At 25.2% G+C, this 12,148-nt stretch overlaps 4 protein-coding genes across 4 annotated transcripts; 3 read left to right on the forward strand and 1 right to left on the reverse strand.

The window, feature by feature from the left end:
• Positions 1-97: 97 nt before the first annotated feature.
• On the forward strand, positions 98-5,972 carry T551_01050 (ubiquitin-protein ligase RKR1; the record flags this gene model as incomplete). The annotated part of the gene is made up of 22 exons (XM_018373313.1): positions 98-159; positions 203-467; positions 515-809; positions 854-949; positions 993-1,145; positions 1,189-1,302; positions 1,344-2,045; positions 2,087-2,172; positions 2,216-2,570; positions 2,615-2,990; positions 3,034-3,731; positions 3,779-3,901; positions 3,947-4,203; positions 4,246-4,414; positions 4,457-4,560; positions 4,601-4,876; positions 4,930-5,165; positions 5,211-5,261; positions 5,304-5,683; positions 5,733-5,821; positions 5,864-5,900; positions 5,944-5,972. The coding sequence occupies 22 exons, from the start codon at positions 98-100 to the stop codon at positions 5,970-5,972; spliced, it is 4,953 nt and encodes a 1,650-aa protein (XP_018230481.1).
• Positions 5,973-6,585: 613 nt separating this feature from the next.
• On the forward strand, positions 6,586-8,611 carry T551_01051 (uncharacterized protein; the record flags this gene model as incomplete). The annotated part of the gene is made up of 6 exons (XM_018373314.1): positions 6,586-6,930; positions 6,974-7,018; positions 7,065-7,860; positions 7,914-8,076; positions 8,119-8,430; positions 8,476-8,611. The coding sequence occupies 6 exons, from the start codon at positions 6,586-6,588 to the stop codon at positions 8,609-8,611; spliced, it is 1,797 nt and encodes a 598-aa protein (XP_018230482.1).
• A 355-nt stretch (positions 8,612-8,966) lies between these two features.
• On the forward strand, positions 8,967-10,946 carry T551_01052 (uncharacterized protein; the record flags this gene model as incomplete). Its single annotated transcript, XM_018373315.1, has 7 exons — positions 8,967-9,064; positions 9,110-9,327; positions 9,373-9,483; positions 9,530-10,157; positions 10,208-10,461; positions 10,505-10,536; positions 10,581-10,946. The coding sequence occupies 7 exons, from the start codon at positions 8,967-8,969 to the stop codon at positions 10,944-10,946; spliced, it is 1,707 nt and encodes a 568-aa protein (XP_018230483.1).
• Positions 10,947-11,354: 408 nt separating this feature from the next.
• Positions 11,355-12,146, reverse strand: T551_01053 (uncharacterized protein; the record flags this gene model as incomplete). The annotated part of the gene is made up of 3 exons (XM_018373316.1): positions 11,355-11,396; positions 11,440-11,891; positions 11,954-12,146. The coding sequence occupies 3 exons, from the start codon at positions 12,144-12,146 to the stop codon at positions 11,355-11,357; spliced, it is 687 nt and encodes a 228-aa protein (XP_018230484.1).
• Between the last annotated feature and the right edge of the window lie 2 nt (positions 12,147-12,148).

A 12,148-nucleotide genomic window follows, 5' to 3' on the forward strand; every position in this document is an offset into this window, starting at 1 on the left:
ATCATTTAAATCATAATTCATTTAAAAATTAACATTACATTTATTATCGATTATTTAAAAGTAAGCGTCTAAAATTTAGATAATAAACTATTATATTATGAAACAACCAATCAAAACACATAAAAATGAAAAGGAAAATATTAAAGGATTATTAGAAAGGTTAGTTTTCCTTTATAGGAATTTAAGACTAAAATTTCTAAAGTTCAGCATTTCATATTTCAAAACAAAATAATAATGATGAATCTAAATTTAAATTTGGAGCTTTTGGAAGTATACGAGAACGAATCTTTTCATCTGTTATTGTTGAATCTCTTGAATTTGGCGAACTTCCTCCAGATCTTGTTGTTATTTTTAAGAATATTTCTAAAAAAGATACTACAACAAAACTCAAAGCATTAGATGATATCAGTACTTGGATAGATGATAATCCTGGGAAATTAAATGAAAATAATTTTTTGGATGTTTGGGTTGTTTTTTTATTTTAAAGAAATTATAATAGTTAATGTATCATTAGTCATATCTATATCCTCGATTAACTATAGATGCAGACCGTCAGATTCGATTATCTTGTCATCATTTACATTGCAAAATCTATAATGAATCTGGAAAAAATATTGCTAAATTTGTTAAAGAAATAATTGGTTCATGGGTTGCATCAACTTTTGATAATGATCGTGGAGTTAAAAAAGTCGCTATAGAATCTTTTAATACAGCATTCAAAACTCCAGAAAAAAGATTAGCTGCTAAGAAGATTTATCACAAATATATTCTTAGTTTTAACAAAAATGTTATTCTTAAAGAATCACCTAGTACATTAAGTATTTAATTTTCTATTTTTTAAAAAATGATTAAGATTTAGATGATTTACGATATGTATCTCAAGAAATTTCAGAAATTAGATATTGTAAGATTATATCTTCTATATTAGCATCACTTTCGGATATTATATGTAATTTCTACTATTCATATAAATATTTTTGACTATTTTTCAGTAAATTTAAAACTAAATGAAATTAAAAAAGAAGAAATTTCATATATTGAAATTATATCTTCTGAAAAATTCTGGCAATTTTTATATCAAACAGATTTTGATGTGAGAAAAAATTTTTATGAACTGATTGAAAATATATCAAATAAATGGCCAGGTTTTTTATTATCTTACTAACATATTTGTTTTAATAATTATAGAATTGTTGATATCTCAAAAAAATATGATCAAAAAGTCAATCACAAAATTAATGGAAAACATAGACTATTCGTTTACGTCAATTACCTTACCAACAATGAAAGTGCTTTATTTGGGTATCTTTTTTTTATTTTATAATGCAAACTTATTATTAAAGTATGTCCTGAAATATGGGAACATGATTTTTTCGGCGATTATCAAACATTTTCTTACTTTAAAAAATTAATATTAAATAATAATTCTAATTCTGAGCAATTTTGGGTTCATTTTTATGATCTTATAATGAAAACACCTTTAAATCCGCATAAAAATAATTTTAAGATGTATTTAAATGATTTTATAGATATTATTTGGGAAGGCGTATCTAAAAAAACCAAAAACAATATCGAATTGGCTTTAGAAATATTTTTTAAAATTATATGTTTTTATGAAAAATATTTTGAAAATATTGATGATATATTTTCTATTTTAGAGAAGAAAATTTCACACATTTTTAAGCTTTACTTTAATGATTTTGCTTCTTTAGATATTAAGATATCTGAAGAAGGCTTTAGACATGCATTAGTAAAAGGATTTTTAAAAAATAAATATATTTCAAATGATTTTTTTAATAAATTCTGGCATGATTCAAAAAAATATGTTCTTGAGAAAATATTATTAAATACATCAAATATTTCATATAAAGAAAATTATAGCGAATTCCATACAATTGGTGTACGTTGGATAAATGTAACTGATGAATTTATTAAAGAAATAGAGAAAAATGATAATGATAGTTTATCAGATAAAAAACATATTATTTTTCCAATTATATGTGAAATAACATATCTTATAATTTGTCATATTAAACAACATGATGGTAAAACACATAAATCTAAAGTTAAATTGACAAGTTATTAGATTTATGTGATGAAACATTAAAGTTATTGGATTATATTCTATTTAAATTTACAGACATAATATTTAAAGATAATAGAATTGTTTTGGTTAGTTAATTCTATAACAATGCTTGAATTTATATAAAGTTAGGAACTTGAAGCTCTTATTATGGAAAAAATTCCTAAATTTATTACATCACTAACAAAATCTATAATGTCAATTCTTTTAACTTATATTATGAGAAATAACAATGTTGAAAATCTCAAATTACTTTGGATATCTTTATTTTCCCATTTTTCAATGATGGAAAATAAATCAGAAGAAAACATTTTTGTTCATAAAATAACACAAATGATAATTGATAGTAAAATCGATATAAAAGATTTAAAAAATCGTTTACCCCGAATTGATTCCATTGATCATGTTTTGTTAAATAATGTACATTTAAATATTGAGGATATTTTTAAAAATTGGGAATATTTAAATGATCTTTTTGCTGTTAAAGGTAATGTTATCTTCGAAAATATAAATAATATTTTAACAATTAAGAAATTATTTTTTCTAAGGAAATTATTATTGAAAGTTTACTTTGTCTTGCAGAAAAAGTATCTTTTCCAGATGATTCAGAATTTCATTATAATACATATGATGATAAAATTTTAACTTTACTATATAAAGTATTAAATGATAGTTTTGATTTATATTTATGTTTTTTACAAAATCTTCGAGCTATAGAATTTCATATAAAAATATGGAATTTTAGTCAGATTAAAAAAGAAAATATTCCAAAAAATATACTTATTTTTAATAATTTATTTGAACAAATCTATTGTTTAGCTGACAAAACGGGTAACGATTTGAGGTTTAATATTGCAAATATTCTTCAAAAACAAATTTTGTCCTTGAATTTTCTTGATTTTTCATTGTTTGATACCTTTTTTATAATATATACAACTTATTATTTTTAGGATAAGATCACTTCATAATTTAAGTATAAAAATATTATTTTATGCATCAGAATCAGAAAAAGTTGACTTTTTAAATATATTTTTATTTACTAATTATGAATGGAACACAGCTTTTACACATTTGATTTCCGAATATCCTAATAAAAATTTAGAATTGTTTAATTCTTTAAAAACATGCTGTTTAATATTTCCTAGTTTTGTTAAAACAAAAAAAGATGTTAAAATAGGAAATATTTCGGATCTACTAAAAATGACTGTTTTTTCTGAGATGATAATTTATTCTCTTATGCTAAAATCATATGTTTTAGAAATTCATTGGCTAATATTACATGGAATTATGATCTGTGGGGAACTCATTAGAGATAATTTTGAATTAGAACAAGCTAATTATTTGTGGAGGTCAATAACTGAAGAACAAGAACATGAATTATTTGAATTAATAGATAGGAACAAAGATCTTTTTTTTAATATACTAAGTTCAAAGAAAATTAAAATTCTTGGTATTGATAATTCTATAAAACAAAATGATGTAAAATTCTTAAAAAAGTTAAAAGAATGTTCTATTGGAAAATCTCCAGAAACATATTATTCTGCTTGTGTATTATTTAGAATTCTTGAATTTTTAACTAGAAAAAGTTATTATTCTCAGGAAGAAGCAGAAACATGGTTAAATGATATCTCTATAGAAAATGAACAAAGTAATAATTTTTGATTTATAAATTAATGTTTAATTTAATTACTTCAGATATATTTATTATTGCTGCTATTGTTAATGGATTCCAAGAAAAACTTTTTTTTTCAAAAAAATTAGAGAATATAAGAGATAGAATTGGAAGTGATTTATCTGGTAAGATTATAATGGCCCAAGGTAATTTATATCTTGGAAAATATATTATAATTTATTATTTTTTAGATTTAAAAAAAATGATTTTATTTAATATACTTATACCATTTGATAATACTCTTTGGAAACATTTACCACAACAACGTATAATTTTTCTTTTTCAAAATTTTTTAAAACTAATTAATGAAAAAAATATAATAAATCTTAAATATATTGATTTTTGTGTTGAAATTACAAAAATATTTATAAAGTTGATTCCTCACGTAAAAACTATTTATGGAATGCATTGGAACAATATTTGTAATTATCTTTGTGAATGTCTTAAGGTATTTTGTTTTATAAATAAATTATCAACTAATATTTTTAAGCTCTGTGTTACACAAACATTGGATTCTTTAAATCTTGAGTTTTATTCTACAAAACTTTTCATAACGTTAAATCTCTATTATTCTTCGAATGATGCTTTTAAGGATGCTTGGAATATGTATTCGAAAACTTTTTATTTGTATTTATTTCAATTATTTATTCATAAAAAAGGTTTAGATACTTAAAACATCTTTTTTAAACTTATAATAGTAGAAACAAAAACAAAAAATCAGCCTTTATTGGCTTGTAATCAATTATTATCAAAAATTTTAACACAAATTCCTTTAAACATTATTGAAAAACAGCTAGTAAATTCAGTAAAAAACATTATTTTTTATTCCTTACTTATAAAAATAGCTTTATCCTCATTTATCATCACAATCAAGATATACACAAATTGTTGCATTTGAATGGTTAACAAATTGGATTTTGAAAAATCAGGAAAATTTGATTCTAGATATAGAATTTTCTAAAACAAATGTCAACCTACCTTCTGAATTACTTTCTATAATTTCAAATCCTCCATATTATTGTAGTTTATTAGATGATATTGATCACAAAAGTAATATATTCTGTGAAATTCGATGCTATTTTCTTTCGTGGATTCTTATCTTTATACATTTTAAAAATACGGTATTTATTTAATGTAAAATACTTATATTTTTATTCTTATACATTTATTTTAGTCATTTATGTTAAAGTCTTGTTATATTGAGAATTTGAAAGACAATAACTCTGTTTCAATAGTAATTGAGTTAATATTTAAAGTTCTTGAATTATTAAATAATCGATCTATGAATTCAATAGAGGTGTTACGGGATATCAGTGAATGGAAAAATATAAGTAATATAAAAACTGAAATACAGTCTTTAGCAACATATATATATTTACTTATACTTAAACATGTTCCATCTATTGCCAGGTTAATTTTATAGCGTTTTTAAGAAAAGATAATAATATTTAATAGAGATTGGTGGATTAGTTGTAAAAATAGACAATTAACACAATTAGTAGAAATGTTTGTTTAACTATATAATAGCACTTATTAATATAAATATAGGTTTACAGAAAAATATATTTCTCCTATTTTAATTGAAGAAGAAATTAATTTAGTGTTATTAGAATTTACACAATTAAAAATAACAGATGATAATGTACATGTGAAAATTTCAAAAACTACTCGTGAAGTTACAACATTTTATACAATTGATGATCAGTATTTAGAAATGGTTATTCGCTTACCATCATGTTATCCTTTATGTCAAGTTACTGTGGAAGGTCTACAAAGAATTGGTATAAAAGATGCTCAATGGAGAGCATGGTTATTGGCTTCTCGGATTTTAATAACTACACAAAATGGAAGTATTGTAGATGCTGTACATTTATTTAAACGGAATGTTTCATTACATTTTGAAGGAGTCGCTGAATGCAACATATGCTGTAAGTTTTATTAATATATTTTTATTATTAATAATTAACAATTATATAGTTTCGATTTTATCTGTTCAAGACCGATCTTTACCTTCCAAAAAATGCGCAACTTGTAAAAACAAATTTCATTCTGGGTGTTTATATAAAGTATTTATTACATTTATATTCCTTATCTAATGTTTAATTTAGTGGTTTAAAACATCAAATGCATCCAAATGTCCTCTTTGTAAGTTTAAAATAAATGATATTAATAAATCTTATTTTCTTAGGTAGGACAACATTTTCTTTTGTAACATAATAAGTAAAATAATAAATAACATATAAAAGAAATAATTATCTCATTGTTCATTTATTTTTTATTTCATTACAGATTTAGTTTAACGTCGTAAGCTATTCTAAATTAGCATTGTTTTAAACTGCACTAATTCATTCATTGATACATTTTTTATGTTTCAAAAAAACGTTTTTAGTCACATGGCTATTATAATTTATATTTATAGAAACTATGATCTTTAGGACAACTCATTTTTTAAAAATATTCAATTCTTAGACAGAAACACTATAATTAGGCACTAAATTTACTTTTACATTTTTGATTATCTCTTTTTGTATCATTAGGCTTATTTTTATTATTTTTTGTTAATCATTTTTTATCCTATAGTTTTTACGGATTTTTCTTTCATAATTAGTTAAGGAGGCTGGTTTAAGCGTTAAAACAAAAAAAGATAAAATGATGGCTCGTGCTATCAAAGAACATTGCTTGGCAATTAAGTTAAAAGGATAAGGCATCCCCTTTCGAAGACTGATTGCATTTGTTTTTTTAAGTATTTTTGAAGCCTTTTTTTCTGAATTCGCGGGACGAATTTCTTGGTAAAGATATAATATGTATTTTAGGTCTCTAATAATAATAGATGACACGTGTTTTTGAAAAGAATAACTTGGATTGGAATATATTTTTTGTAAAAACGTGTTTTTGTTGTCTTTTTTCTCGAAAGTTTCTAAAAACATTTGTCTGGATTGGCTTATTGATCAAAAGCAATGCATATCCATTAAGTACTGTAAGAGGAGGGGATCGTAATATACATAATGGTGGTTCATCAAATAATGGCAATTCTCCAAAAGGATGTCGTTTTCCTTTTGAGAATCCCGAATTGGCTGCTGTCACCTCAGATGGTAATATTTTTGGTTGGGCATTGGGAGCTGGTCCTACATGTTTACCTGGAAGTCACTGTACATATTTTTGCAGGAGTGGATACGTATGTTTTTCTTTTTTTTAGATTGAAAAACTAAGTAATTTAGTTTGCTCAACCAAGTTCAAAAGTAGATTTCAGTTCTGGTTTTTCGGTTCGTTTTTTTTTTTTTTTTTCAAAAAGTATTTATGCTTGAACAGGAAGGTAGAGTTTTTTGTGATGAATCCGGTAATCTTCAGATACCCTCTGGTTCTCTCTGTGTTGCTGCACCTCAAAATATTTATGTTCTTAATCTTTTTGATACATCAGCTTCATATTGTCAAGAGTCTTTTTCAAATGGTATTTTTCAGTTAGCATCTAATTATGTCCCTGGGCATTCATTTTCTACAATAGCAGTTCCTTCGCACGTTGGATCAAGATCATCATCTTATTACTTTAATCCACCAGGATCAGGCAATGATTTATGTACTATAGGGAGTCGATTCTCAAATCAAGGTGCATGGTCTCCATATACGCTTGAGCTGAGCAGTGATTATAAGGGAGACCTTTATCTTAGACTCGGATGGAATCCTAGGTATACACATGATAGTTATTGGAAGGGAGTTTCTCCCAATTGGGGCATAAGGCTTGATTGCGAAGGTCCTAGCTGCGATCATAGTCCTTGTTTTATTGACCCATCAATACATAATGTCAATGAATGTGAAAATGCTCAACACGGTTATTCTGACGCTGTTTTTTGTGGAATAAAGCTATCTGCGAGATCAAGGGCAAGGGTAGTCCTATTTTCGAAAGATAATGTCAATGACGAACAAAGATTTCTAAGTGCTCTTCCTCGATTTGATTTTGAAGACGCTTCAGATGATACATCGCTTACTGAGAAAGCTCATGTTCCTGAGTCTCAACATGAAGAATATAAGAGTACTGTAGATGATACTAAAGTTTCTGAGCATCATGAATCACATGAGGAAAAAACAAAAGATGAACAAAAAAGTGAAGGTAAAAAACCTATCAAAAGTGTACACAATATGGTTGCTGAAACAAAAGTCTAGATAAACAGGGAAGCGAAAAATCAGAACATACGAACGACAAAATTGATAATTCGGAACATAGTCAAACCTCAAAATCAGATAATCCCGAAAATAAAAAATCAACATTTATTGATTCACTCTCCAAGATAGATTTTAGCAGCATAACTAACCTAGAGCAATCAAGGTTTGAAAACATTAGTTTTAATCAATATTTAACAGAATTTAGTTCTGGGTCAGATTTTAATAAATATATTTCTAAATCTAGTGATATAACATTAATGCTTTTTCACCTTGAGGGAAGTAAAAATCAACATATGCATGCTTCTGGTTTATCGTGTCCTTTATCGAATCATGATAATGCCAATTCTTTGTCTGCTAACTCTCCTGATTCTGTTCTTGATGATTGTGGTCCTACGCATGGTCTTCTTTTCTTAAGTAAACCAGTAAACTCTGGATATAAATTACTTGCAGATAAATTTGAAAATTATATGTCCAGGATATCTTTATTAATACGAGATGGCAATTTTCAAACTTTAGAGTATATTTTCAATTGCATATCTACATTATATTTATATTTTTTTAGATTTGATATCCCTAAAAACACAGAAGAATCGAGTCCTGCTAATAATGGGACTAATCATGAAAACAGTGCTTATATCATGAGAAATAATATTCTATGGACGTTAATCACTGTTCTAGGAATCATTATATTCTTGTAATTTTATAAAAAAATTATGTAATTGTATAGAATTGATATAAACTGATATGGCGTGTATATATAAAATATAAACTTTATTATTCTATACTGATCTTTTTATTTTTTTCGTGTAACGATTAGTTTCAGTTTATTGTTTATTTACGATAACCCTTGTTATTAAATGTATATTTTTCGTTTAAAGGAATTAGAGAAGAAATGGCATATTTAATGGAATTTATAACGCAAAATATGCTTTTATTTTCTTTTTTCCTTTTATAAAAGGTTTTTTTCTTTTTTAAAAATAATGATTTCTGGTTTAAAGTTTATGGAAAAATAAGGAATTTTTTAACATATTTAAAGATATTAATTCTGAGGAAATGCATCTTTTGGATCAAAAAACTCAGAATGGAATTAAGGATGTTCATTATTTTAAAACGACATCTAATAAGCAATCTTTCGTTATTGTTTATGTCAGGTAGTTTTTTTACATAAAAATACGAATTGATAAATATTTGTTTAGTGTTTTTATTATGACATATTGTATTTCATTAGAATCACAAACAACATCTAATTTAATTGTTCCTGCAACCTCATATTTTGGTAAAAACTCGTTAATTCCTTTAATTAATACAATCAATGGAGTTTTATATGCTGTTGTGAAACAACAAATGGCAAAAATGAGTGCTGTGTTTGGGCGAATAGAAGGTTTTTGTTTTTCTCTTTTGCTATATGATATAGGTTTTTTCTTAATATAATGATTTCTTTCTTTTAAATTTAAAATAGGATGTATAATGTATATGATGAGCACAAATATTGTTACATTCATTATATCATCTATACTTCATACAATTGGTAGCACTGGTATTCAGATTCTTCAACAAATTATTATTGCTGGTCAATATTAATCATCTCTTAAATAAAATTATTATTAAATTCTTAGTAGATATATCTAATTTCTTAAATCGAGGACTCTTGAATAGTATACTTGATGTTCCTCTTCTTATTAATGTTTGGGTGGGTCCGAGTTTGGCACAAAGTATTTATTTGCCAGAACCAGCTAGTGAACAATGGAGATTGGGCTACGGTATATGGGCAGTAGTTCTTTCTCTAGGTTCCCTTCCAATAATTATAGTATTGTATTTAGGTCAATTCAAACCCAAGGGAATACACATGTTGTCTTTAGAGAATAACGATGGATCAATAACTCTTTCTATAAAAAAAATTTTTATTGAACTTGATCTTATTGGAATTATAATACTATCTTTTGGACTTATCATGCTTTTGTTTCAGCTAATTCACGAATTTCCTATTTTTTATGATATTAAATCATTATATATTGCTACAATATTTGTTATAGTAACTATTCTATGTGTAATATTTCCTTTATGGGAGTTTTTTTTTGCAAAGTATCCAATTTTCGATATCAATTCGTTTAAGTTGGGAATGATAGGGTCTGGCTATTTTTCATCCTTCTTTTATTTTATGGGGTTTTATCTTTACAATAATTACTTCAGCACTTATTTATATGTTACTAAATCTAATTCTATTAAAAGAGTTGGGTATCTAAAGTATGTTCTTTTCATTATTTTTATATTGTGTTATGATTAATTCCTTTTAGTAATGTGTTTTCATTTACTTCAACTATTGTTGCTATATTTGTTGGTATACTTGTTAAATATAATAAAAGATACAATTTTTTTATCTATATTGGATCTCCGATTTATATGATTGGGATAATATATATGATATATAATCTCAGAATTGATGAATCTGTAGTAGAAATGACTATTTCTCAGGCTATAATTGGTATTAGTGGAGGAATTTATAATATGTCTGCTTTAATTGGAATTCAAGCACTATCATGTCGTCAACGTAATTTAATAACTAGTTTTTATTTGATGCTAATATATGGTAGAAGTTGTTGTTAATACTGCATTGTTTCTAACGGTATTTTTAATTATTAAATATATTCATTGCTAATAAAATTTAAGTTAGCATCACTAGGTGGTGCAATCGGGTCTGCAATTTCAGGTATTATGTGGTCTAGTCTTCTCCCAAAGATGTTAAAGTTTCATTCTAAACGCTTAAATATATTTTTGACTTCTAGTGATTATTCGTTAATTATTGGAAGTCCTTTTATTCTTGATCAATATCCTAAATTTGTTAGAGGTACATTGGAGAGAATGACTATTATTTTAGCATACAATGATTTAATGAAATTTCTTTATATTTGTTCTGCTATGTGTGCTATTCCAATGTTGTTTTGTGTAATGTTTATGAAAGATATTCATCTTTATAGAACTAAGCAAAAAATTTACGATAATAATCTATACAAGCTTTCGAATGAGTTGAAGTAAATTTGAGATTTTTAGATGCATTTTCTTAAAATAATTGTAAAAATTGAAATTACGAAATTTCAAAATTTTGACTTGAGAGGGAAATAAATTATAATTTCCGTTATTATATACGATTTAATATATATATATATATATATATATTATATTATTAACTAAATATTAAAAACTATTTTTATATATTAGTTACTAAATTTATAGGGTTATCAATCTATAAAATCACATATTTTCAATAATTAAATCTTCGAATTGGATAATTTTATATCATTGTAATTGTATTAGATAAAAAATAGCAATAGCTATAAAACATTGTTTTTATATGTTGTGCACAAATATTAATGAATAATAATCTATGTTTAAAAAACCATAATTTATACAATATTCAATCAAAAATTATAGAAAAATTTTTATTTAAATCCTTTTGCATAACCAAATTGCTCCAATACATCCAGCCTAATATATAATAAATCATTTTTTTTAAAAAAAAGCTATAAACCTTAACAATACTTGTTATTATATTGTAAGCAAAAGAATCTCTAGAATTCCAATCCTTAACAGCAGTATTAAGATGCTCTAATTCATCATCACGAAACTCTTTGATTTTTTTACGTAAATAATCCATTTCTGCACTATATCCTCGTAAATCCATTGTTTCTCTCAATTGGTTATTATAGTGTTCCCCAACTACTGTTTCTACTGCTTCTGTACACGCCATTGCTGTTTTTGTTCCTAAAAGTGCAGTTCCTGCACCTAGCATAAATCCTAATGTTTCACAAAGATGTTTTAATATAGTTGGTTTTACATTATATTTTAAAAGAAGCTCTTCAAATGTTTCAAGATGTCCTTTTTCCTGATTCCACATATCCATAATAACATGGGCAACTTCTGGTCTTGTTTTTGACAAAATAAAATATTGACCTTTGTAAATCTGATTTGCACCAAGTTCACCTAAATACATTAGTTTTTTTTCCATAAAAAAAAATAATTCCCTGCATGATTAACTCTCAAACACCGAGCAATAATGTCTTTTTCATCTTTTGTTAGATGTCTATTTGAAGAATACTGTTTTTCTTTTATCTTCCCTTTAACATCAGATTGATAAGAATAAAACTGTGAAAATGCACAGTTTTGTTTTTTAAAATGGATATTCTTTAAATATCTACTTAGAGAGTAAGTTCTTTGTGTTAATAATATGTTTTTCATTA

The sequence above is a fragment of the Pneumocystis jirovecii genome, assembly GCF_001477535.1.
Source record: "Pneumocystis jirovecii RU7 chromosome Unknown supercont1.4, whole genome shotgun sequence".
NCBI lineage: Eukaryota > Fungi > Ascomycota > Pneumocystomycetes > Pneumocystales > Pneumocystaceae > Pneumocystis > Pneumocystis jirovecii.